General features: G+C 40.6%; 1 protein-coding gene and 1 non-coding gene across 2 annotated transcripts; one reads left to right on the top strand and one right to left on the bottom strand.

The window, feature by feature from the left end:
* Window positions 1-10234: 10234 nt before the first annotated feature.
* TRAF5 (TNF receptor-associated factor 5) lies at window positions 10235-27243 on the bottom strand. The gene is made up of 10 exons (XM_008583799.1): window positions 27025-27243; window positions 25999-26056; window positions 23261-23362; window positions 20380-20544; window positions 19586-19663; window positions 19189-19263; window positions 18232-18324; window positions 13432-13572; window positions 11849-12017; window positions 10235-10898 (listed from the first exon to the last, which is right to left on the bottom strand). Exons 1-10 carry the CDS (start codon window positions 27240-27242, stop codon window positions 10321-10323), a joined length of 1677 nt encoding a protein of 558 aa, XP_008582021.1. The 5' UTR covers window position 27243; the 3' UTR covers window positions 10235-10320.
* Window positions 18444-18517, top strand: TRNAI-GAU. Its single transcript has one exon. It is a non-coding gene; the product is annotated as a tRNA-Ile (tRNA).
* Window positions 27244-27815: the final 572 nt, after the last annotated feature.

Here is a 27815-nt window from a genome sequence, read left to right as displayed (position 1 = left end):
CAACCAGCCATCCCTATATAGGGATCTGAACCCATGGCCTGGGTGTTATCAGCACCACACTCTCCCAAGTAAGCCACAGGCCGGCCCTATTTGCCTCATTTGAAAAGATCACTTACTAGCTTTGTGATCACTTGCCCAAGATCACATAGCTAGTAAGTCACAGAGCCTTTAAAGTGAAGTCTACCAGCTAACAACTTTCCTCCATGTATAAAAGTTATGTGATCTTTCTAATTCCCTCATTTTCAATATGAATGAACAACCAAAGAACACCAGATACTTGAAGGAAACCTACAACATAATATAATCCAAGATAAATAGAAACCACCTAGATAAAACAGAAGACAACTTTAAAAAAATTATGACCTGTTCCTTCAGAGAAGTTTAGAAGATATTTGCACCCATAAAACAAAAAAAAGATGCTCAGAGAAAAGTACTCTCATAAAATAAGAACATGCTTCTAAGAAATTAAAAATGTTACTCACAAAAAAATTAAAAGAGGGCATAAAAGATAAAGTCAGTTTAGAAAAATTAGAGAAAAGAACCACAGTGAGTAAATTCAAGAGGCCTAATATATAAACAGTAAGAATTACAGAAATAAAGAGAAAATGGAGGAGAGGAATCAAATGAAAATTGTAAAACTTCCCAGAGCTGAACAGAAAAAGAACTCTTTAAATTGAAAGAATCCTTGGGCCGGCCCGGTGGCGCACTGCTACAGTGCGCCGCTTGGGAGTGCGGCGGCACTCCCGCCGAGGGTTCGGATCCCACATACAGACCGGCCGCTCACTGGCTGAGCGAGGTGCGGTTGCAGCACCGAGGGTTGTGATCCCGTTGCCGGTCCCGGTCCGGTACGGGCGCGACACTGAGGGTTGCGATCTGTTGCCAGTCACGAAAAAAGACACACACACACAAAAATAAATAAAAAATAAATAAATTGAAAGAATCCACTAACTACTAAAGGAGATGAAAGAAAAATAAAAACGAAAAACTCTACACCTAGATACACTGTGACAAAATTTAAAGAGATGCTTCTAAATGCTTCCAAAGGGAAAATGGTCACAAAGAAAAAAAGTTTTAGACTAGCATCAGTCTTTTCATCAGCAATACGGAATGCTGGGACCATATGAGGGTTCAAAACGTTCATGGAAAGATTTGTTATTATATTTTAATTCTATTTTTCCACAAAATTTTGAAGTATCTTCGTATTGATAAAAGACTTTCACAGTTCTGGGGGGTAATTATTTTAAACCTAGAATGCTCTATCCAGCTGAGCTATCAAGAAATAGGCAGGCAAAATCAAGTAGTGCAATCATTTGGAACGCTTACCTCTCATGTACCCTTTCTAAGAAGTTACTTGAGTATGCACTCCAACAAAATGAAACAAAACATGAAAACAAAGAAAGCAAAAGGTGAAGAGTACAAACATGTGGAAAACTCCAAGAGTTCAACAGAAAAATAAATCTCCAGAAAAAGCTGTTCAAAGGACTAAAAAGCAATTGGTCCAATTTTAAACTAAGTGTGAGTTCTAATAAAAATGCTGCCAAGAATTAATTAATGCTAGCAACATGACCCTATACCTTAAGAGAAATATAATCTAAGCCCATTAGTAGGACTTGCATGAATAATATTTACAAAGTCATAATAATATAAATGTTCTTTTTATTGTTTTTTAACTTTTAAATTCAACTTACAGAGGAAAACACTTAAGTTTTAATCATAGTTATAGAATAGAAAGTTAATTTATCCGATTATAATGCTATTAATGTAAAAGTACAGCTGTCAGAACATGAAAGGTAGTGAAGGGGAAGAAAAGGTGGAGGGAAGGGTAGGAGTGTTAATATCCTACAAAGTTATGAGACAGTGATAGAATTTGTTGGAACAAGAAATATGTGTTTAAATATAGTTATGTGTGCAAAATGACTTTTCCGGTTAACGATGGACTGCATATACAATGGTGGTCCCGTAAGATTACAAAGCTACACCATCTAGGTTTATACAAGTACAGTCTATGATGTTTATACGGTGGCCAAATTGCCTAACGACACATTTCTCAGACTGTTTCTCCGTCATCAAGCAACGCTTGACTGTGTACTGTTTAAGGTTACGAGAGCAGACAATAGAGAAAATAAAAACATTTAAAAACTATCATATCTGTGGAGAAGGCGGCCAGCAGGAGAAGTAGAAGGTGATAAAAATGAGATGAGTCTTTATCTATCATAGCAGAAAGTCAGAATATATAAATTTGATTAACCGAGAAAAAAACAGTATGAGCATATTATTAGAGACGTAGCAGTAATGACAAAAAAACTAGGTATAAAAAAATGTTTAAAGTGTTTGTCTCTGGGGAGTTGGATCCAGAAGGAGGAGAAAGCAGTAGGATGGGGACTGTTACTTTTCATTATAATCTCTTCCATACTATTAGATCCTTTAATCGTATGAGCACATTATGTTGTTGAATTAATAGATTTTTTTTTAAGTCAATCAAGAAGCAAGGAAATAGAGACAATAAGCAAAAACTATATTTTACCACGAGAGGAGAAAAATGGCATAGTGGTTAGAGGGATTTTTAAAATGAGATTCTAGACTATTGCTTTTTTTCCATTTACTTAAAAAAATTTTAAGTAAAATTTACTTTTAAATTTATATCCAGTAAAATTCACGTGTGTATATACAGTACTATGAGTTTTAACACTTGTAACCACCACTGCTGTGGATTGATTGTGTCCCCCTGGGTTCATGTATTGGAAGCTTAATTCCCACTGTAACTGTTGAGGGTGGGAAATCCTATAGTGGTAATTGAAAGATGGGACCCTGAAGAGGGGATTAGGTTGTAGGACCATGTCGTAGTGAAAGGATTAATAATGATGATCAGGCATGTGGTTCTAAGGGCTATAAAAGAAGAGCACGGAAGGTTTCTCTCTGCTCTGCCATTTTCTGCCATATAAGACCCCTGGGTCACTGTTGCTACCACCAAGGCCTTCACCAGCTGTGTTCCCTGGACTTTGGACTTTCCAGCCTCTGAAACTGTAAACTATAAATTTCATTTTCTTATATATTACCCTAGTTCCAAATATTTTGTTATAAGCAACAGAAATGGACTAATACAACCACTAACAGAATACAGAACAATTCCAATATCCCAAGCATTTCCTCATGCTACCCCTTTGCTGTCAGACCCTCTCCCCACATTTGACCCTTGGTAACCACTGATCTGTTCACTGCCCTTTCAGTTTTACCTTTTCCAGAATGTCATATAAGGGAATCATAAATTTGTAACCACTTAAGATTGATTTCCTTTGCTTAATATAACACATCTGAGTTCATCCAAGTTATTGCATATATTAAGTTTGTTCCTTATTATTCTGAGTACTATTCCACTGAATGGATGTACCACAATGTGTTTATCCATTCACTCACTGAGGAATATTTAGTGTATCTGTTTCTTCTTGGGTGAGTTTTGGGAGTTTTGATAGTGGTCCATTTCATCCAAGTTGTTGAATTTATGAGTATACAGTTATTTTTAGTATACCACCATTCTTTTTAATGTCCATTAAAAATGCGATATCCCCTCTTAGAGTATGTGTAAGAAATGACCTAGTATAATAACAAACTGAAGACACAGTTAAGATAGGGCATAACTGCACTTCAAACCTTGTTATCACTGTTATCTTCCTGTTTTTCAATTCTGTATTCAGTCAGATACCAAGTTCTTTTGATTTATCCTTGGCAATATTTCTTGTAATTCCCCTCATTCCCAATACTGCTTGGCACAGTTTCCTACCTAAACGATTACACCTGCTACTTAACAAGTTTCACTGCCTTTTCCCACTTTCATTCATCTTTCATATTGCTGCCAGGTTTATGTTTTTAGGCCTCAAACAGTTCTACACTGCCTACAAGATAAAGGCCTAACCTTAATATTTTACAGATGAGGAAACAAGTCTAGCGCTTAACTGATTTGTCTAAAGTCGTTCTCGTTGATTTGTTTTCTGTGCGATTGAGTTGGCATTTATCTGCTATTTTATGTGGTCTTTTTACAAATAAGTGTCATGTTTCTCCTTCAGGTCAGGAACCAAACCTCAGAGTTCTTGGAAACTCCAGTTATCTCTATTGCCTTATATAAGCTAGCTGCTCAAATGTTTAATGAGAGGAGTGATAATGATAATAAGGGTTACATGGAGGTAGGGAAAAGAGGCTGGTTAGTGGATGCTAGGTTATGGGTACATTTTTAAGGAACCCTAAGCATAGCTTGGAGATGCAAAACATTACTAAGTTCAGAGCTTAGTATTTACCTTTTATATTTACCTTTATATTTTACCTTATAAAACTCAAGGGTCTGTGTGAGAAGAGGGATCTTAGGCAGAAGCCAAATTTCTATAAATAGGGTCCCTCTAGACAGCAATCAGAAAAAATTCCCCAGGAGAAGCAACTAAAAAAAGGGGGTATGCCCAAGTATTTGGGAAAGAGAAAGGCGTGGTAGTAGTACCAGCTTTAGAGTCAGCGACACGCAACAGATTCAAATTTCAATTCTACCATATCCAAGCTATGTTACCTTGGGCAAATTAACTTTTCTGTGCCTCGATTTTCTCATTTGTCTCTACCTAAGGACTGTTGTGATGATTAAATAAAATGCGTATAAAGCACTTGGGGCAATTCCTTACTCCTAAGGGGCTCTTTTCATTAATTATTAAGGCAAGGGGATTCTTAGGAAGGGTGGGAGGAGAGCTGAGAGGGAGGGTCCTTGGTAGAGATCTTTGTTAGGAGCGCTTCTGAAACAGACACGGTATGTTCCCAAAGAGTTGGGGGAAGAAGCGGAGGTGGGGACTGTCTTATCTTCACAGTGTGTATCTGCGGGGCCCGTCAAATGGCGGGAAGAGGAAGACCTGAGAAGTGTCAGAGGATGAACACACTCTCCAGCGCACATCTGAGAAGTCGGCGGCCTTCGAAGACAACACTTAGGTGCCGTGAACGCTTACGACAAAGGACACAGCTTCTGGGGAAATCTTGAGCGCTAAGAGCGGCCTCACTGGCGGGGCGGGGGGTGGAGGACAGTCCAGGGAGTGACCGAGAGGCCTCTGAGGGACATAAGAGGGCCTGGGGGTAGAGTGAGGTGGGAAGAAAATGACGGCGCGGCCTCTACCTATTTGCCCTTACACTCTAGCCACAGCCCCGACCGAAACACTCACTGGAAACTGCGAGGAAACAACGTGTTAGGTCGGGCTCCACAGCCCCGCCAGAGGATGCTGAGAAACGAGGGGGGCGAGCGCCGAAAAGCCCGACGCCGCGCCGCACCCTGCTATGCGGAGCTGGCGGGCGAGACTGACGGGCTGCCGCGCGCGCCCGCCGACCGGAAACGCCCGGCCTACGACACAGAGCGGTCGTGAGCAGAGGCGGGTCTTCCGGCCTAGCGCGCCTATCGCTGCGGCTGCGTGCACCGTGGGGGCGGGGCCTCCTGGAAGGGAGGGGCGTCGGAGCTGCGGCTGCTCAGTCCCTGAGGACCCCTGCTTTTAGCGGTTCAGCTCATGCAGTGAAGAGCCTCAAACCACGGGGCCGAATTCTGTTGTAGATTGTCGCCATGTGGCAAAGATTTCCCGGGATTTGTTTGGGATTCCATACTTTTGTAGATTAGTCTGTCCAGATTGCATACCAGTACAATATTGAGACTTTCTATCCATCCAGCAGTATGATTATTTCTCCACTAATTCAAGTCTTGTTCAGGTAAAGCGTTGCAGTTTTCTTGGTGTTTTCTTCATTTCTTCTCAGGTTTTTCCCTAGCTGTTTTTGTTATTGTAGTTTCCCTAATGGACTGTTACTGTACACTAGGATAGTGTGGTTTTTGATTGTCGATCTATCTAGTCACTTCGCTGAACCTTCGTGTTCTAATGTTTGACAGATAAGCCTCTTTGATTTTGTAGGTAAGAATCCACCTGTAGATAACAATCTTGGCTTTTCCCGGCACTCCAGTACAACACTCAATAGTAGCCTCAGAGGTACTTATTTCTTCCCAGAAGTTATTTTGATTGCATCGTATGTTTCATTCTTAGTGTTTTCTGCAGGTTGCTGGTAGATATCTTTGTTTGTTTGTTTTAATGATGAACGGTAAGTGGATCTTAACCCTTGACTTGGTGTCAGCACCACGCTCTCCCAAGTGAGCCAACCGGCCATCCCTGTATAAGTATCCGAACCCATGGCCCTGGTGTTATCAGCACCACGTTCTCCCAAGTGAGCCACGGGACGGGACGGTCCTCTTTTTTTAAATTATTATTATTTTGTCTGTTTTCAAATTTATTGGTATAAAATTGTCCATGGTCTTAACACTTTTTAATCTCATATTCTCATTCTCATGTACTGTATCCAATTAGCGACTTTTTTCCTTCTCTTGATTAGATTTATCCAACCAGCTTTTGGTTTTATTGATAAACTTGCTCTTAAAAGTTATTTCTCTCAATATTTATGCCTTCATTAATTTCTTCCTTATTTCTTTGGGTTTACTGTGTTCTTTTTATGGAATCTTGAGTTGAAAGCATAACTTTTCTTAAAAATGTTTAATAGGGAGTATTATAAGCATGTATGTTACAGAGAAAAATGTAATGAACATCTCTGCACTGACCACCTAAATTTATTACGTTTTAACATTTTTCTATATTTGCTTCAGATTTTAATATTACATACTCAGTTTGCTCCTTGTGAACCTTTCTGCAATCTCATTTTCCCTCTCTTCTTCCCCAGAGTTAACTACTCTCATGAATTTGGATTCTGTCATTCCCATGAAAGCTTTCATACATGCTACGTATATGTGTATCTATGTAAGTAACATATAGTATTGTTTTTAAACCTAATAAAAATGATACTCTGGGGCCGGCCCGGTGGCGCACTGGATAGTGCGCCGCTTGGGAAGCGCGGCGGTGCTCCCGTCCGAGGGTTCGGATCCCACATACAGACCAGTTCCCGCTCACTGGCTGAGCGAGGCACGGGAGCAACACCGAGGGTTGCGATCCCATTGCCGGTCCCCGGTCCGGTACGGGGGCAACACTGAGGATTGCGATCCGTTGCCGGACACGGAAAAAGACAAAAGACAAAAAAAAAAAAAAAAAAAAAATGATACTCTGTTACTTGCTTTTTTGTCACCCATAATTATGTTTGTGAAATTTATCCATGTTGATTTGTGGTGTTGTAGTTTTTTCATTTTAACTACTTAATAGTACTCCATTGTATGACTGTCCCACAATTTATCCATTTTCTTGTTGCTAGTAATTTGTAGTTTTTTCATTTTAACTACTTAATAGTACTCCATTGTATGACTGTCCCACAATTTATCCATTTTCTTGTTGCTAGTAATTTGTAGTTTTTTCATTTTAACTACTTAATAGTACTCCATTGTATGACTGTCCCACAATTTATCCATTTTCTTGTTGCTAGTAATTTGTAGTTTTTTCATTTTAACTACTTAATAGTACTCCATTGTATGACTGTCCCACAATTTATCCATTTTCTTGTTGCTAGTAATTTAATGATCCCTGAGTTTTGCCATTACAACACGAGTTGATGGACATTTTTACCCATGGCTTCTTAAACATATGGTTAAGAATTTCTTTAGGTTGTATGTCTCGAAATGGAATTGCACTGATATGGATCAAATTGTGTCCCCCAAGTTTTATGTATTAGAAGCTTGATGCCCACTGTGACTGTTAAAAGGGAGGGAAATTCTATTATGATAATTGAAAGAGAGGTGATTAGATTGTCGGACCATACTGTAGTGAATGGATTAATAATTGTGGTCATGGGCATGGTTCTGAGGGCTTTAAAAGGAGAGCATGTGAGAGTTTCTGTCTCTGCTCCACCATATTTGCCATGTGACTGAGTTGCTGTAGTCACCACCAGGACAAGGCCTTCACCAGATGTATTCCCTGGACTTTGTACTTCCCAGCCTCTGAAACTAAGCAATAATTTTTTTTTTCTTATAAATCACCCAGTTCCAGGTATTTTGTTATAAGCAACAGAAATGGACTAATACATGCACAGTGGAAGGTTTTGCACAGTTCAACTTTATTTGATATTGCCACTTTGTCCTCCAGTGGTTATACCAGCTTAGCCTTCCACCAGCAGTGCAGGAGTGTTGCTGCTGCTCCACATCCATGCTAACAAAGATCATTTTTCCCCCATTTTTTTTTTTTCTTTTTTTGCTGTTACAGACAGTACTGATAGTAAACTTTCTTGTATATGTCTCCTGGTACACATGTGCAAGAGTTTCTCTGAACATATAGCTAGTAATGAAGTTATTAGCTCTGTTTTTTAGATGTTTAAAAGCGTGTACATATACCCCTCCCTTCCTCTAAGATTTCTCCTCCTTTAATAGTAAAATTTAACCCATTCACATATATCTTTAACTTATTTGTTCTACATATCATCACTTTTCTGCCTTTGGTTTGATGAGGTTTCTTTTTCCAGTTTTTTTCCATTGGTGATTTGGAAGTTATACCTTTGATTTTTTAGTGGTTAGTCTTCTAACTTACTTAAATTTATATTTTTATATATACGTGTAGAGTTAATTAATACCCATACAAGGTGGTCTTGTACAGTGCTTAAGAGTGGAGCCTCTGAAGCCAGACTGCCTGGATTCAAACAGGATTTGTGTAACCTAGAGCTAATCACATAACCTCTGTGCCTCAGTTGCTTCATCTGGAAAATGGGGATAAAATAGCATTTACCTCATAAGGTGGTCGTGAGATCAGTGTGTTAATATACATAATGTTCTTAGGACAGTGCCTAGTAATAGATCTGCAACATAATCAGCACCATTTGAGATGTTATTTGTCAAAGTTTGTGAAATAACAAAGGCTTAAAACACTTAGTTGAAGAAGATCACAAATTACTACAAAAACCAGTGACAAAGGATTTCAAAGGCAGAGAGCACAAGAAATTATCATGCACAACTTAAAAGACCTCTAGAAAAGACAAATGTAGTCCTGTTTGATCAGTAAACCCTGATAAGAACATTTTTATGCATTCAGGTTAGTAAATAGGTATTCATTTGTCAGAGCAGATCACACAAAGCCTACTTTGAGTCTCATCTATTTCTACCAAATAAATATTTATGGTTTTCCAGCCAAAAACTTGGTGTATTAAATCTATACCCTTATCAGATAAGAAACATTTTCTTTCCTGTGGAGTATACTATAAAGCAAATATATTTCACAGGGCCTAGTTTCTTGTAGTTTCAGGTTGAGTCTAACTTCTTAAAAGTACATATAAAATGTTGACCTTGCCAAAGACAGGAAATTTTCCCCAGGCTATAGTCTCTGTTGTAAGATAAAGAATTGTAACACAGCAAGGTTGCTGGCTCAAAGGACAGACAGGTTACTGATTGATATGTAAAGATACTGGGAAGCTGCTGTGGGGAGAAGGAATGTTTGCTAAGATCAAGCTTTTGTTGGTGGATCACTTAACTTCTTACAAATTGCATTATGGAATATCACTTTGCTTGTTTTACTGAATGTTACCAACCTATATTGTTAAACTATAATCCCACCTATGTTCTCTTCCTGTAACTTCCTGGTCTGGAGAATAAATGTGAGAAGAGAACACCAATTTGTCGTTAATTTCCCAAATGGAAGGAATGCCTGTCTCTTGAGGGTTCTGGGAGATTAACCACTTTGGGGATTCTCACTGCTCAGAAGAAATGGGCTTTGAGTGATCCTTTGTGGCTCCATCACACAGGGGAAGACGGGTGACAAATCCATGGGAGGCAAAGCAAGACTTTCCCTACAGCAGTTTCCTTAGTATGTTTACATAACAATCAAGTAACTTGTCTGTCCTTGAGCCAGCAACTTTGCTGTGTTAAATTCTTTATCAGAGACTTTAGCCTGGGGAAAGTTTCCTGTCCTTTGCAAGGTTAACATTTCTATATGTAATTCCAAAAGGTTAGGCTAAACCTGAAACTACAGGGCTTTGGAAACTAGGCCCTGTGAAATACATTTGCTTTATAAATATTAGTGCGCTCTACAATAGAGTGCCTGAGACATTGCACTAAGCACCAGTAAAAGAGATAAGCTCCAGAACTTGCTTTGAAGAAACTTACCATCTTTCATGACATATAAAAATATAAATAATGAAAATATTCTAAGAGTTTTAAGTTTCAAACTGGGACAGAGTAAAGTGTAAAAGAAGATACCAATTCAAAAGTTTTAGAATTATTTAAAACATTCAGGGCAAAAAGCAAAATATAAATGTAAATTAAGTCTAAATCCAGGTCAGTTTGATAATCAAATGTGTTCTCTGTGGTTCTGGATACAAGAAGTTCTCTTATCACCTCATAAACAGTGACTAGAGATCCTCCAGGTCAGTTAAATCGACAGCCACTTTCAAAAACAGGGTGTCATCTTTAATGTAGGTGTTCTTGGTATTCTCCAAAGTGGAATGAGCCACAAAGCGGGGACAGCCGGATGCAATGTTCATCTCTCCATCAGGTCGTTTAAAGCTGCTGCTATTGGGGTCAGCCTTGAAGGTCTCCATAATGTGGTTCTTTTTGCCACTCTGGTCCAAAAGCATCAGGGTCACCCTCTGCCTGAATGGCCACTGCAACAGCGAGTCAAACTCTCCTCGCATCACCACAAAATACAGGGATAGGTGTGTCCCCTTCCCAGACCCATCCCCATTCAGGTACGCTCTAGCACAGAGCCGGTAGCCACAGCGGCTGGTGTAGAAGGGCTGGCTGAAGATGGACACCGTGTGCCCATCCACTGCCTCCCTCTTCTTCATCTGGTAATCTGTCACCTTCCAAATGAGCTTTCCATTATAACAGGCACCCTCTAGCAGTTTAAATCGCTCTTCATTTTTATTCAGCTGTGCTTTATGAATATTAATGTGGGCATCATGTTTGTTAGTCTCCCCTTCTAAAACAACTGCAAAGAAAAAGAAAAAAAAAAAAAAAAAGATTCCATAGGCCTAAAAGTTGTCTTTAGAATTTGCCCAAAGTGGAATTTTGTTGCCTGAAGAGAACCAATAAAATTCTGACATCTTAAAGATGAAATGAATTCATTGTCCACAAATGGACCATTCATATTAACAATATTAACTTGGTGAACATCACGTCTTGGCAAACTGGCACCAAGAAAACCCAAATGTGTACTCTGAAAGTGAAACTTGCCAAAATGTAGGTAAGACACGCTGAGCATTCAACTAGCATGAATTAGCATGGTGAGCCCCGCACTTCTCTAACTAGAATGCTTTTAAATAGCCAAATTCTTTTGTATTTTCCCATACCTAAAACAATGATCCCATCACAGTTCTCATTATTTTCCACTTTCCTTAAAAATCATTACTCCCTGCTCTTGGGATTTCCCGGCCCGTGTTCACTCCTTTCCCATTTCCAGTCCCTGCTCGTAGCCCTCCCTCTTTTTGCCCAAGTGGCCAAAATCTTATGCTGCTGTCTCACAAATAACAGATTCTCGGTTAGAACGTGGTGCTGATAACACCAACGTCCAGGGTTCGATCCCTGTACCAGCCTGCTGCCAAAAAAAAAGAAAAGAAAATCTTTAAAAATAAAAATAACACATTCAGCCAGTGTTTACCCTGGAGAGATGTGATTATCTGACCAGGTCTTTTTTTTTTTTTTTTAAAGATGATTGGTAAGGTGATCTTAACCCTTGACTTGGTGTTCTCGGCACTACGCTCTCTCAAGTGAGCTAACAGGCCACCCCTATATAGGGATCTGAACCCGCGGCCTTGGTGTTATCAGCACCACACTCTCCCAAGTGAGCCATGGGCCGGCCCTCTGACCAGGTCTTTGCTTGTTACATGAACACATGCAGACAAACGAGTCATCAAAAGAGAAGTAAGGTATTAGACATACCTAATCTTTGATCATTGGTTTCTAGCAGGGTAATTTTCTGTTTCACTGTATCAATTGCTTCCACTAAAGACCTCAGGTCAAATTTATTTTGCTGCTGGTTAACCATTTGGAATAACTGATGCACTTGAGCTTCTAGCCAAGCAGACTTGTCAATGTGACTCGCAAGAACCTTTCAATACAAAATGAATCATAATGTTAAAACTTTTAGCTAATATTTTAGTAATTGTTGAAATTAAATATTTTCAACTCAAACTTTCACATTTAATGAAATGAAAAATACACAGTCCAGAAGAGAAAATTCAACAAGGATCAGAGAGAACCAGCTAATTTCTTCCTCTTCCTCTTCTATTCCAGCTCCTGTCCCAAATCTTTGAACTTCTGTTTATCTAATTTTTATCCCTCCCTCAATTTCTCTCCACTTATTTCTCTAACCCATCTTTATATATCTATTCTCATGTTGTCTCTCTTGTCTTATCACTTCCTTCTCAGAAGCTACTCTCCTGATTCATTCCTGCTGTGCTGGAAGGCAAAGAATGAGCTGGAACAGGCTCACCTGTTCTGGCCTGAGCACTAAAGATGGTGCAGAGGCTCTAAATAAGGCCTAAACTTTCAATTGCTCTCTTAGGTGGAAGAGATTAGATAAAACTCCCTATCCTTGCCCTAAGTGCCTTAATTCTGATGGCTTAGTATTTGTATTAGAAAAAGGTCAGAATCAAGATAATAATATATGATAGATTTCTCTTTTCTGGACACATTCTTACACACATACATATAATACATACATACATATATACACATGTACATATGTGTGTGTTGTGTATGTGTGTATAAAATGATGTGCTGACCAAGTATGGAAATTATATGGCCTAGATTTTCTGGGATAATCCAAATTTCAAATATATTGTCCACACCATGTCTTGAAATCTTTTTTACTATAAATTTTATAATCATGATAAAGACATTATTCATTAGAAATTTATTTATGATTTAACATGACTTACAAAGTAATTTTTGATATATTTTAGTGATATTTAAAGCATTTTCTTCCAAAGGAAACTAATAGTTTTACTTTGTTGACTATAAAATGCAGAACTACAGATGTTTTCAATGAATCTGAAATCAAGTGATTAATATTGGCCCAACAATTAAAACTCTAATTGCCATAAATTATATAAAAGAGTGCATCAATGTTAAATTTGCTGACATTGCTAAATGTACTGGAGTCGTGTAAAAGAAGACCTTTGTACTTAGGAAATACATACTGAAGTATGTGGAGGGAAAGGGCCAGAATATATACACAGTGCAGTCTCAAATGGCTCAAAACACACACACACACAGAGAGACAGAGAGAGAGAGAGAGAAGTGGGGGAAGGGGGAAAGGGGTGCAAATGACAAAGCAAATGGGACAAAATGCTGACAATAGGTAAATCCAAGTGCAGGATATACAGGTGTTCTTTGCTCCATCTTATTATTGCGGGTTTTCTGTATATTTCAAATTATTTCAACTTAAAAAGTTAAAAGAAAAACCCTCACTGCTAATTGAAAGCCAAATCCTGGCTTTGAATGGAAAGGCCATTTCTCACCTGGATGTTTGAGAGGAAGCTTCCATTTTTGCTAAACAACTGTGCAAATTGCTTGAACTCCTTTTCAAATTTATTTATAGTTTCTGCTAGCTGCTGGATTTTACTTTCTTTCCGTTCTAGGCTCTTATATAAGTCAGAAATCTAATAGAAATATGAAGGAGAAAAAATAAGGTCATTAAAATGCATGCATGCAAGTTAAAATAGTACTTGCAGGTAAGAAAGCGTTTCTAGGAAAAAATATACATACATATTTCTAGGAAAATACAGGTAGATCCCTATGTAATTCTAGGAAAATATTTGCAGGTGGTTCCAAAAAACCAGATCCACAGAATTTCTTAGCCTTTTCTATACCTAACCCACTATGATTGTTCATATGATAGTGACATCACTTGACAGAATTTACTGAACTGGTTCTCTTCATTCATTCAGTATGTACTTATTAAACCACCACAGAGTACTGATAACCATACCACATCAGATGTTCTATGCACAGTATCAATAGTAATAATAGCTAAAATTTGCTGAATGTTTTTCATACTCCTATATTCATTAGCTCTTTTCATCCTCAAAGAACCCTATGATATACCTATGAATATTAGTTCCATTTTCAGACGAGGAAACAGAGGTAGAGAGTTTAATTAACCTGTCCATCTAGCAAGTGATAGACAAAACAAATGGATAGTGTATTTACTCAGAATTTGTAATCTATATGAGGGAGACAACCAGAAACTTAAGAGTGATCCTAGATAACTTTTCTCTTATTCCCCCATCCATTTAATTTGCAATACTTGCCAACTTTAACTCCTAACACACAATACAAAAACGAACAAAAAAAACCCCTCTTACATCCATTTCTCACTTCATCCCATCTCATTTTAGCACTAGTTTCAGCCTTCATTATTTCTCACCTGGGCTGCTACAACAGCTTCCTAACCGGTCCTACACTATCCCTATTATCCCTGACACACACCAGAATGTCAGCTCCATGGGAACTGGGAGTGGCATGGATCTCACAGTCCACTGTAATCCCAACAACTGGATTACTGCCTGGCACCAGTAGGTGCTTGATCAATATTTGTTGAATGAATGTTCTCCCTGTCTTTAGTCTTGTTCTCCAATTCATACTCCATACTGTGGCCAGAATAATATTAAGAGACAAATCTGGTGTTGTGTCTCCCCTTCTTAAATGTCTCCAGTGGCCTTTTTTACGGGCCACACTGGGCCCCTACACGATCTGCCCCTGACTACCCTTTCAGCCTCATGCCCATTCACAGCCCACATGCATCCTGCCCACAAGACAACACAGCTCCTATTTCCCATCAGGCCCTGCTCTCTCAGACATTTCCCGCTTCATCTAAAAATACCACTTTTTAAGCCTCCACTCAAAGGCACATCCTCTTGGAATATTTCCTTAATAGCCCCACCCATCCAGACCACCTCTCAAGTTCCATGATACCCTGTCCATACTCTAGTGGATAACATCACTCTTATAACTTGCTTTTTGTTGGTGGTGGTTTTGGTCTTTTTTCCTCTACTAAATTGTTTCTTTTTTTCTTTTTTTTTAAAAAAGATGACCGGTAAGGGGATCTTAACCCTTGACTTGGTGTTGTCAGCATTTCTTTTTTTTTAAAAAAGATGACCGGTAAGGGGATCTTAACCCTTGACTTGGTGTTGTCAGCATTTCTTTTTTTTTAAAAAAGATGACCGGTAAGGGGATCTTAACCCTTGACTTGGTGTTGTCAGCATTTCTTTTTTTTTAAAAAAGATGACCGGTAAGGGGATCTTAACCCTTGACTTGGTGTTGTCAGCATTTCTTTTTTTTTAAAAAAGATGACCGGTAAGGGGATCTTAACCCTTGACTTGGTGTTGTCAGCACCACGCTCACCCAGTGAGCTAACCAGTCATCCTATATAGGATCCGAACCCGTGGCCTTGGTGTTATCAGCACCGCACTCTCCCGAGTGAGCCACGGGCCGGCCCCCTAAATTGTTTCTTGAGGCTACATCTCACTTATTTCTTTATCACCAGAGCCTAGCACAGTGCCCGGCACACAGAGAGCACTTGATACATGTTCTATGAAAGAATGCACAAATGGCTGCAACACCTGTTTGATCTTTGGTCCCAGAACCTCTATTTAGACCCCTAGAACTGACTTCCACCTACCCACCAGACCAAAAGCAAACTCGGTGACTCCTCTCCCCACTCTCACCTCTAATCTGCTCCTCTTCTTGTAGTGCCAATCTTGGCATTACATTCCCATGTTTCCTGCCTTCCAAGCTTACAGCATGCCACTGCAACCTCACAGTGTCTCTCGATGCCCTGTGTATCCCACTGACATGGTCTTGGATGAGCCTTCGCTTTTACCACCACCACCAGCACCACCACCAGCATCTTGTGCTAACCTAATATTGAAATGTTTATTATGTGCTAGGCACTGTGCTAAGAGTTTAAACATATCATCTCATTTTACCCTCACTATAACCCCACTTACAAATGAGGAAATTGGGGAAGAGAGAGGTGAAGCAGCTTGCCCAAACTCATATGGCTGGTATAGCAGTGTGGAGGATACCAATATTAATAAAGCAAATGTATTTCACAGGGCCTAACTTTTTAGAATTGCACATAGCAATGTTAAGCTTGGGAAAGACAGAAAACTTTCCCCAGGCTAAAGTCTCTGTTGTAGATAAAGAATTGTAACACAGCAAAAATACTGGCTCTAAGGGCAGATGTCCTTGGTGCAACTAAACGTAATGATTGTTGCCATGACAAATATCTTACTGTAAACCACCTATGTTCCTTTTCTATAACTTTCTTGCCTGGAGAATAAAAACAAAGAGAGAACCTGATTCAGGGCTATTCCCAGGATCTTTCTTCTCTTGAAAGAATTATTCCTGGGGGTAACTGTTTTCGGTCCTCTCACTGCTCAGAAGAAATGGGCTTTGAGTAATCCTTTGTGTCTCCATCACCCTGGGGGAGAGGTGACGTGGCAGCAGGCTGAATACCCAGGCATCCAGCTCCAGAGCACTCACTCTCATCCACTGCCATGCTATTACCAGCCCTCTTACTTTTAAACACCAAATGAACAATTAGCTGGTCAGGTATTTTCTTATTTTAAAATTTCCATTAGTTTCCTATTACTGACAAACATTAGTTCAAACTTTTGGCCCTTATATCCTTTCTGAAATAAGGCTGTGTGAATAAATAAAAAAAAATTGAGTACAATTTTTTTGAGAGTGTTGGACACTTCTTAGCTCACATGGAAGGCCATTGCAATTTGGATCCAACACACCAGTCTCCAACCATTCCCTTTCCTACACTCAGGGGTCCATTCACCCTAAAATCTCATTTCCTTGAGCCATCAACATCTGTCATGCCTCGCTGCCTTGGTGCAAGCTCTCCCATTCTGGATGTCCTCCTTCCACAACATTTTAACTGATGAACCCTTTCTTCCTTCAAAATTCAGCTTTGATGTCCTACCTTGAAAAACCCTCCCCAACTCCCCCAGGGTAAATTGCTACATCCTGTGTACCCCAGCCTGAGTTACACCATGTTCTGCTTGGCGCATTAACTTCTCTGCTTACATTTCTTTGAGTTGTGCAAAGGGAGGATATGTCTTCCTTGATTCAGTGTCCCTAGCAATGAACATTGGACCTGATATATGGTAGGTGTCTCTTGAATGAAAGGATGAATGAGGCAACGATACAAAAAGAACTGGGGAACAGTCACTAGACAGCATGCCTTCTACCAAATGCATCATTTCATCAGTCTTTCTAATGTTCTCCAGGATCTGACCCTGGAACTCACACACCTACTTTAATATAGAATCAGACATCATAAAATAAACCGCATAGTAAAACTCAGCTCCTTGTCGGAAGATGGATGGTTTTCTTCCCCATGTGGACTTGAAAATTCTGATCTTCAAGCTGGCCAGTTAGCTCGGTCAGTTAGAGCGGGGTGATATAACACCAAGGTCAAGGGTTCAGATCCCCATACTGGCCAGCTGCCAAAAAACAGAAAAAAGAAAAAAGTCCAATCTTCTCAGATGTTCTAACAAAATAATTAACTTTTATAATAATAGCTCAATGGAATCAGCATTTATTGAGGTGTACTATGAATGCCCCAGGCACTATGGCAGGCATTTGCACATGTAATTTCACTTGATAATCACAACTCAAAGAAATAAGTATGTATGCATGCATTTATCAGATTGCAAAGTTTCTTAAAGACAGGAGTTTCGACTTACTACAAAATATATAAAGTCCATAGTGCCTAGAACAGAGAGTCAACTGCTGTTTCACAGTAATATTGATTTAATTTAAAAAATCAAACACCTACCAGGTGCCAGGTATTAACCAAAAGGTGTGTGAGTGGACTGTCAAGAGATAGTATAGTATACCATGAGGAGCACTGGACTTAGAATCAGAGGACGTAGGTTTGAGATTGAATTCTGCCACTTAGAAGTTAACACTCCTCAAAATTTCTTTGAGCTTAGTTACTTCATCTATTGAATGAGGGGGTTGGACCCAAAGATCTCAAAGGCACCATCAGTTCTAATGTTCTATAATCCTATCAGCCTGTTTTGCCACTTAATGAAAAAACACCCACCTCCAGTTGACTTACACTGAAACAGAGGGGAATATAAAAGCATGAGGGTACTTCAAAAAGTTCATGGAAAAATAGAATTAAACAAAAAATACAAATCTTTCCAAGAATTTTTTGAAGTATCCTCATACGAACATAGAGCAGGCAAATCCCACCAATTCTGTTGCCTCCCTTTCTATTTGAACCCTTGAATATTTACCTGTTCTTCTAACTGGTGGTTCTTTTCTAAAACCAGAAGCATGTGGTCCCGCAAGGCTGAATGCTCATGTTCTTTCAGATTCCCCCGCTTGTCCTTCAATAGGAGGAGAAAAATGAGTCAGGTTGTTAAGAGGCTCTGAAGATGAGGGAGGTGGTGAGATATTCTGCTAACACAGAAACTTATCAACTTTGCTTACTTTAATAGTTTAAACAGGCCGGTTAGCTCAGTTGGTCAGAGCATGGCTCTGATAACACCAAGGTGCAGGGTTCAATCCCTGTACCGGCCAGCCACCAAAAAAAAAAAAAAAAAAAAAGTTAAAACATGCACCTGTGTCTAGGTGGGCTGCAGGAAAAATGACTGCCAGGTCCCTTTTCCAGCTTTAGGATTCTACAGTACTCATGAGACAGTATCAAACTTACAGACAGAGAATGAGGCCACTATCAAAATCCTCAGTGCTGATTTCCTTCCTTGCCCTGGGAGTGTATGACTGTGGGTTAAATGTAGTTATTAGCATCTCTTAACTATTCCCATACAAAACCTATGTCCTTGGTGGATCATCTCCAGATCAATTTTAAGCCTAGGCTGGATCTCCCTCCTAGCAAGCACATTTCTATACAGATTTCTCCCATCACTGTCCTGCTGTCACAGGCAGAAGGGAAGCAATCTTTTAATTTCAGCCCATGCAAATTTGGTGCACACAAAATCATAGAATACATTTGCAAGAAGGAATAATCACTTTTTCCCTGATCATGAAAGTATTTATTTGCAAATTGCCTATATTACTAGTAAAAGCAAATGTTAGGTGTTCCAGGTGATCCATGACTAACAGAATTACAGTCTTAAAGTTCTTAGATTGTATGTTCTTCTGCATCCTGAAAGGAATCAAAGAGTAAAATGAACTCACCAAGTGAACTGTACAGTAGAATGTAAAGGCAGAAACAAAAAGGCATTCCATACCTTTACAGTACAGCCATACTGCTTAAAAGGACAGTCTCGTTCGGCTTCAGGACACACAGCAAGGTGTTCATTCACCTACGAAATGTACAGCCTCAAGCTATAGAAATTCATCACCGATTCTCCAACTGCCCGGTATAACTGCAGCAAGCAGGGAGCCAAGGACAGCTTGGGAAGAAGGAAGGGACCAGGAGAGGGAGAAATGCCTGGCGAGGAAGAGCCAGGATGAAAACTGAGAAGAGTTTGTAGAGAACGGGGCAGGGAAGACACAGACATAGTTATCATGGGTATCATTTAAGCCTTGGGCCTTTGCCTATGGGATTTTATTAAATACACGCCACAATTATTACTAAATCTTTATCTTACACAAAAATCTATGGAGAGGATTATTTACAGTTACCTCAGTTCTTGGAAAAATCTGCAAACACTTGTTGGGACAAGATATGGGATACTCAGGACACAAGTTTTCCTCATGATTCTGAAAAAGAGAAAGTGTAATGAAAGAAAACCAAGGGTTCTCTTCTATATATAATCATATAATTATTATATAATCCTCACCGTGGTCACACAAATGTTTCCTTGGGGATATAGGTTTTGTGGCCTATCCTCTACAGAAAGTTATGGCCTACTTCCAAAGAGAGTTAAAGATGTCTGCTTTCTTGGTGTAAATTCAACTAAAAAATTTACTTTTCCAATTATGCCAAAAGAAAGGTCAGAGGACACAGGACTCAAACAAGGCAGATTGGGGAATTACCAGCATGGCTCCTTTGGCATATGTAAAAGGTGCCCCATGCTTTATTTTTATGGCTACATTGTGCCTCTCCAGCTAGATTATAGAATCTGGAGGGCAGACATTATTGTCCCCTCCTTGTGACCCAGTGCCTGGCATCACTCCTTCCACATTCATACGAGGGTACTTTAAAAAGTTCATGAGAAAATTGAATTAAAAGATAATACAAACCTTTCCACGAACTTTGTGAAGTACCCTCATATTTTTGCCAATGATAAATTGAGTCCTGCCAACAAGAAGGTTTTAAGCTTTTCACAGAACTTCTCTCAGATAAACTAATTCTTTAGGCTGATTCTGTACAAAAATAAATGCAGAAATGTGCTTCTGGGATTCTACCTAATTCACTGACCACTCTGGTATAATTCAGCCCCATAAAGATAATTAGTTTGTTCTGCTTTTTTTACCTGTAGATTGATTACCACCACATCCTTTTTGCAATAAAGGCATTTTTCCTCTCGAAATTGACAATATGCACTTGAATGCTCTTTCAGATCTTTCCGTAGGACTGGTTCCTGACAGTTCTCATTAGGACACTGCACGTCTTGAAATAAGCACTGCTGAAGGTGCTCCTGCAACAGACAACAGTCCAGTGAGCCCCACTGACCAAGGCAGCAACAGGGGAGCCAGCTGGAAGGCCTGGCAAGGGAGAGAGAACAGGGCAGGCAGCTGGGCAAAAAGGCTCGCCCAGGGCAGGGCAGAGAGCAGCCTCTGCCAGCAGGCTCTCAGTGAAGGCCATCCACTGAGAACAAGGACTGCTTGGACTGGAGGCTGTGAAAGCCAGCCTTGCTTGGTGGAAATGAGGACAGGAAAGATGGGTGAAGAGGGAAGTATGTCAAGTTTGTCTGAGATGATCTAGTAATATGCTCATATCCTCAGGTTAATTCTTGGATATTTTCCTGAGGCTCACCAATTAATTTATCAGTTCTTCAAAGACATTTTTATTTCTTTTGTTCACTCTCCATCCCCACCCCCAGCACCAAGTACTGATCTCCGCACAGCAGATGCTAAAAGACAGGACAGAGGGAAAAGAAGGAAGGAGAAAAAGGCATATCCTAACTCAACAAAGGAAGAGAAAGGATTAGGAGGAAGAAAAGGAAGAGGAAGCTGGCCCAGGAGTAGTAAAGAAAAGGAGACAGAAGAAATACAGGCTCACAGGCACAAGAGAAGCTAGGAATGGTCAGACTTGTAAAATCAGGAAATACTTTTAATTAGAAATATTAGAGAACAAAGACATAGACAGTGGTCATTCCAGCATTCTTCACATTCTAGACGAATACAAATCTTTGGATCACTGAAAGTTATTGTGATGCTGACAAGTTACCAAAATCTTAGTGAACTTGTCTCCCTTGGGATCCTTTAAAACAGGGTTAGCAAGCTAAGGCTCAAAGGCCTACTTGCTTTTGTAAAAAAGGTTTATTAGAGCACTATCCCTTCACTTATGGTCTACGGCTGCTTTCCCTCTAAAGTGGGAGAGCTGAGTAGCTGCAAAAGAGACCGTATGGCCTGCAGAGCGTAAAATATTTTCTGTCTGGCTCTTAACAAAAACAGTTCACTGACGCCTTCTCTGAAGGAAAAGAGAACAGTTTTTCTACAGTGAGATAAATAAATTATAGCAATTCTCCGTCACCTCTGGTAGTAAGAAACAAATGGTGATGGCAGTTGAAATCCACATCTTTTCTACAATTCATTGATATTACTCCTCAACTCTCACCAAAATGGTCAAAATTCATCAAAACTCTGCTACCTGTAATATTCTACACCTTACCTCCCAAGGCAGTGGGGGGACAAGGAATGAAGGAAGTACAAAAGAAACAGATGGAAGGAAACCCGCCCCTGTTCTCCAGAAGCCAGTAATCTGGTCACTAAAGCTGTTAAATGGTCCATCTGAGGCTCCTTTCCTTTTCAGGCTTAGTGGCAACAAAGTTGGAAAATAGCCCTTGCTCTAGGACCTGACTATTAAAACAGGTGGCAAAGGACTGACATCAAAACACAAAAAAAGGGCCGGCCCGTGGCTCACTCGGGAGAGTGCGGTGCTGATAACACCAAGGCCACGGGTTCGGATCCCGTATAGGGATGGCCAGTTAGCTCAATGGGTGAGCGTGGTGCCGACAACACCAAGTCAAGGGTTAAGATCCCCTTACCGGTCATCTTTTTTTTAAAAAAAAAAAAAAACACAAAAAAAGGGCCGGCCCGTGGCTCCCTCGGGAGAGTGCGGTGTTGATAACACCAAGGCCACGGGTTCGGATCCCGTATAGGGATGGCCAGTTAGCTCAATGGGTGAGCGTGGTGCCGACAACACCAAGTCAAGGGTTAAGATCCCCTTACCGGTCATCTTTTTTTAAAAAAAAAAAAAAAAAAACACAAAAGAAGTTCCATGAAGCTCCCAAGAAACATCTGAATTAACAAGGAAATCACTGTCACATATGTAAGCTCAGTGCCTAGGGGGATTTGGAGGTGTGACAGAGAAAAGACTGAAGCATCTGAAAGACATGTTCCAAAACGTGTGGGTGTGGGGGAAATTTCAGCGGCCTCCAGGCACTTCCCTGTAAGCTAGAGATGGCTGAGTCGTATTCATTTCTAGTGTGATCGAACCTGCTATGGGCCTGCCAGGCGGAGCCACATTTCCAGCTGCCCATGTAACAATCTTCCGTAGCTGGATGGAAGAGCACCTAGGGTAGCTTCATGCGAAAGGAAGTCAACTCCCCTGCACCTACACTTCCCCTGCACCTTGTTTGTTTGCATCTCATATAGATGCTTCAACTTTAAACCACATCCTTTCTCTGTCGTGGTCTGAATGATCTGCCGTAGATCATAAACCCTGCGAGGCCAGGGCCCATAGCTGCTGGGAAACACCCACGACAGCACCTGGTAAGAGAGCAAATGCTTTTAGGGAGGGACCTCCACAACCACGTCATTCTACAGTCATCCCCTGACTCCCACCCTAAGGACACCAAATCTTTCAGTTCCCTCAAAATAACAAGTTCTTCCTTTTGCAGAGCATGTCCCACACCCTCTCTTTTGGCTCAGTGACCCCTAATCCACAGTTTAAGGTCTAGGGTACAGCATATTCTTCCTGCGCTCCATACAGAAAGAACCTCTTCACATATACCTTAGCCTGTGGCGTGCTGTAGCGCTGTAGCTAACTATTGCTAGACAGGGAATCCTCTGAGGGCAACCCAGTGAGTTCCCCTACCATGTTTAGCCCAGAAACTGTCACATAAAGGGGTTCAATACACGAAACTGGAAAAATGGCAAAGGCAAATATTGCTCATGAGTAATACCAACCTGGTATCTTCCCAGAATAATCTTGGCATTACATCCAGGAGAATTTTTGCAATATACATATAAATTGAGGACTTCCCTTTTGCAGCAATTGTCTTTAAATACCTAGAAGATAAACATGATAGGTCTCACACACTCCAAAGCTTTACAGAAATGCAAATGAAGATATTATTAGTTTGGCCTTCAAGTATATCTTAAAAGTTGGGTGGAAACTTCCACACAGTGGTTGGCATGGAAATATCACGCTTACCACCACACTAAAAGAAAAGGCTATCTCAGATACATACTTCTGACAAGCCACCAAACACACATGCCAGCTAACTCAGTGCCCAGTGCAGCAGGCTGCAGCTAGCAGAATCTCATGGTGAAATTGACCCCACATGCTCAAAGGTCAGGAGGTGGGGCTGTGGACAAGGGAGATGCTTTCAGCCTCTTGTCCCAGGGTAAACATCTGTATTTCTGATCAAACAGCATCACTGCAGCTGTGCTGACTTGCTATTGCAGTACAAGCCAGGGGTTGGCAAACTTTCTCTGTAAAGGGTCACATAGTAATTATTTTCAGCCTTGCAAGCCACATTACAACCATCTCTGTTGCCGTATTTCAACTCTGCAGTTCACAATGCTTAAATGAATGGGCACAGCTGTGTTCCACTAAAACATTATTTATGGACGCTGAAATTTGAATTTCACACGATTTTCAGGTGTCACAAAACATTACTCTTGTTTTTTTTTGAAATAGATTATTATTTTGAAATAAATATTTTGACTCATAAGAAGTTGCAAAAATAGAAGGGTTTCTATGTACCCTCTTTTTCAACCATTTAAAAATGTAAAAACCAAGGGCCAGCCAGTGGCTCACTCAGGAGAGTGCGGTGCTGATAACCCCAAGGCTGCAGGTTCAGATCCTATATAGGGATGGCCGGTTAGCTCACAGGCTGAGTGTGGTGCTGACAACAAGCTAAGGGTTAAGATCCCCTTACCGGTCATCTTTAAAAAAAAAAAAAAAATGTAAGAACCATATTCTTAGCTAACAGGCCATACAAAAACAGGTGGCAGGCTGGATTTGTCCCAAGGTTGTGGTATGCCAACACCCTGGATAGTGAGTCAGACAAATACCAAGTGCGGTGCAGCCCTCTGGTAGGCATTTGCAAAATGCATCATAAGGCGTATAGGAAAGGAACATGTACATCAGACTAGGTGCTCAGGGAAAGCTTCCTGGAGGAGATGGTGCTGGAACATCTTGCAACAGAATTTTAAAGGAAAAAAACTGAACTTAAAGGAAAGTTTTAAGGGAGAAAATCTTCATGACCATGGGTTAGGCAATGTTTTCTTAGATAAAACACCAAAAGAACGAGCAACCAAAAAAAGAAGAAAAAAAGGAAACTAGTGGGCTTCATCTAACTTTTGTGCTTCAAAGAACACCATTAAGAAAATGAAAAGGCACCCCACAGAATAGGAGAAAAATATTTGCAAACCATGTATATGATGAGACTTAAATCCAGAATAAAGAACTCTTACAATTCAACAATAAAAAACAAATAACCCAATTAAAAAATGGGCAAAGGAATTGAATAGGCATATCTATAAAGAAGATACACAATAGCCAATAAGCACATGAAAAGATATTCAACATCATTAGCCATCAATGAAATGTAAATCAAAACCACAAATAAATACCACTTCACACCCATTAGGAAAAATATAATCAAAAAGACTGAGAATAACAATTTTTGAAGGAGATCTGGAGAAATCAGAACGTTCACACACTGCTGGTTGGAATGTGAAATGGTGCAGCTGCTTTGGGAAACAGTCTTGCAGTTCTCAGAGTGTTAAGCACAGTTACCATATTACCTAATAATTCCATACACAGGTATATAACCAAGAAGAATTAAAACGTTGGACCACATAAAAACTTGTACATGAATATTCATAGAAACATTATTTATAATAGCCCCAAAGTGGAAACATCCCAAATGTCCATTAATTGATAAATGGATAAACAAAATATGGTATATCCATACAATGGAATGGTATTCAGCAATAAAAAGGAATGAAGACATGGGTAAACTATAAAAGCATCATGCTAAGTGACAGAACCCCAACACAAAAAGCCACATATTATATGATTCTATTTATATGAAATATCCAGAATAAGCAAATCTATAGAAGTAGAAATTAGATTAGAGGTTTCCAAGGTTTGGGGAGAAGGGCATATGGGGGGTGACCGCCAATGGGTATGGGGTTTCTTATCGGTGTGAAGACAATATTCTAAAACTAGTATGATGGCTGTACAACTCTGTGAATATACTAAAATCCACAGAATTATACACTTTAAAAGGTAAATTCTATGGTATGTGAACTGTTATTAAATAATAATAAAAGGACGTTTGAGGGATTAAACAGATGAGAAAGTGAATTCCAGGAAACAGGATGCTTCATTTCTCCCAGCAGCTCAATGTGGCTGCAGCTAGTGTAGGAAGGGAGTGAGGAGAAAGCAGGAGAGGAGACCTGGGGGTGGGGACATGGGGGAGAGGGGGTGGTCAATAAAGGCCCAAACAAGCCTCCCTGAAACTGGGGTGGGAGCAGGGTCTGACCTGACCCTACAGCAGAGGAATATGGACTCCAAGGACGGTCCGCCTTGACCACTCTTCTGCTCCAACTCGATGTCCAATTCAACCCAGGACACTGGCTGCTTCTCCGTCACCCAGACAGCTATGAAACCAAAACAGTGATTTTCTTACCTCCTGAGATTTGATAACCTCCTTATCTACAGGGCAGATTGGCACTGCATTTAATTCTCTGGAGAGAAAAATAAAAATGGAGCCAAAGTTAGGTGTCTACCTCAACGGTTCTTCCAAGAGCAGTCCCAGCATTCCAGCCACGCTCCATCCCTGAGCAGGCCAGTCCCTACTTTGCACATGCTGTTCCCCCTACCCAGAAGGCTCCCGCTGGACCCCTCCTTCAGCACTTCCCCAGTCTTTCAGTCTGCCTGAAAAACTTCCATTCATCCTCCAGGATGCAGTCAAACCCTGAGTGCCCCAGACAGAGTTAAATGCCCCATCCTTTGTTTATCACACTGTGCCATAATCTGTCTCCTTCACTAGACTGGGACATTGTAGAGGGCAGACACTGGCATCTTCCACACTGTACCTCTACTCTTCACTCTGTACATGAGAGCTTAGTTGAGCAAGATGCCTGGAACACACAGTGCTGCATGCAAGAACACATGAATGAATGAGAATGTGCTATAATAACACCCTTTCAAAGCTCAGCAGGGCACAACTGGCTTATTGCCCCTACATGAGCCCCCAAAGCCTGCTTCCATGTCTCTCCTGGGCTCCTCCCTCAAAATGGCATGGCCCAGGTTTTACAGGTGCCTAGAAATGGACAGCATCCTAGGCAGTGATGTTCCTTCTAGATATGACAGCATCTCTGCCTCAAGGCAAGGCAAGGTCAGGGTGACTACAAGACAGGCACCGTGAGATACAGGCCCTTCCCAGCAGCCAACTCCCCATAGCAGACTGCATCTAGGTCTGTTCTCCCATGCAAAACAGGTGTAGTCTGAATTTTTGTCAAAGAGTTGCAAAAGAGATTACTCTTCAGGCCCTCACAGAGGGGCCCTAGGAGAGCCCCTCCTCATATTTGTGGTTCTGTGGCCAACCACAGCAATCCAAAAAACCATGATTACAGTTGAGTGGCCACAACTGACATTTAGATGCCAGGAATACCCCATTGGGACTGGCCTGCTGCAGGCCCTGATCACTCACCTCAGGGACAGGATGCAGTGCTGGCAGAAGCGGTGCCCACAGCCCGTCTGGTGGGGGTTGTGAAGCACCGAGTGGCAGAAGGCACATTTGTAGCGCTCTTCCAACTGCTCCACAAACTGGTACTCTGTGTTGGGCTCAAAGTCCAAGGAAATGGAGTTGCCAGAATTCTGACGGAGGAAACCACAGGGGACAGCTCCTTGTTGCTCCGAATAAGCCATTCTGGGGAGTGTCAGGAGACAGAAGGAAAATCAAGTGTACAAACACCAAAACAATTAGACCCATCAGATGTTTACTTATTTGTTTTATAATTAGTGAACATCACCCACATGGTCATACTGTTATGACTATATAACAACAATCACCTCCTGCCACTAGAGGGCTCCTGCAATAGTGAGATGTCTTTGGGGTGCTCAGGAGGGAAGTTGGACCAAATGACTTCTAGCAAGATTCTGTGAGCTCTTTGTCTAATCAACCTTTTACAGGATACTAAATTATCCTGTCAGTTTGGCCACATGCTTGGACAAAATATAATCAGGTGTTAACTGCATTATAAGCAAACTGTTATGAATTTTTCTTCCATTCAACTGAAAGAAGCAAATGTTTTGTTAAAATTTTTCAAAAGCAAGAAACTTGCACACAAGTATATTTCTTATAATCTCTCTCTCTCTCCCTCTGCAATAGACTAAATGTTTATATCTCCCCCAAATTCATATGTTGAAATCCTAACCACCAAAGAAGTCTTTGGGAGGTGATTAGGTCATGAGGGTGGAGCCCTCATGAATGGAATTAGT

Source organism: Galeopterus variegatus, unplaced genomic scaffold (assembly GCF_000696425.1).
Source record: "Galeopterus variegatus unplaced genomic scaffold, G_variegatus-3.0.2 Scaffold3045, whole genome shotgun sequence".
Taxonomy (NCBI): domain Eukaryota; kingdom Metazoa; phylum Chordata; class Mammalia; order Dermoptera; family Cynocephalidae; genus Galeopterus; species Galeopterus variegatus.
Note: the sequence above shows the minus strand (reverse complement) of the source record. Positions and strands in the feature narration are given on the sequence as shown.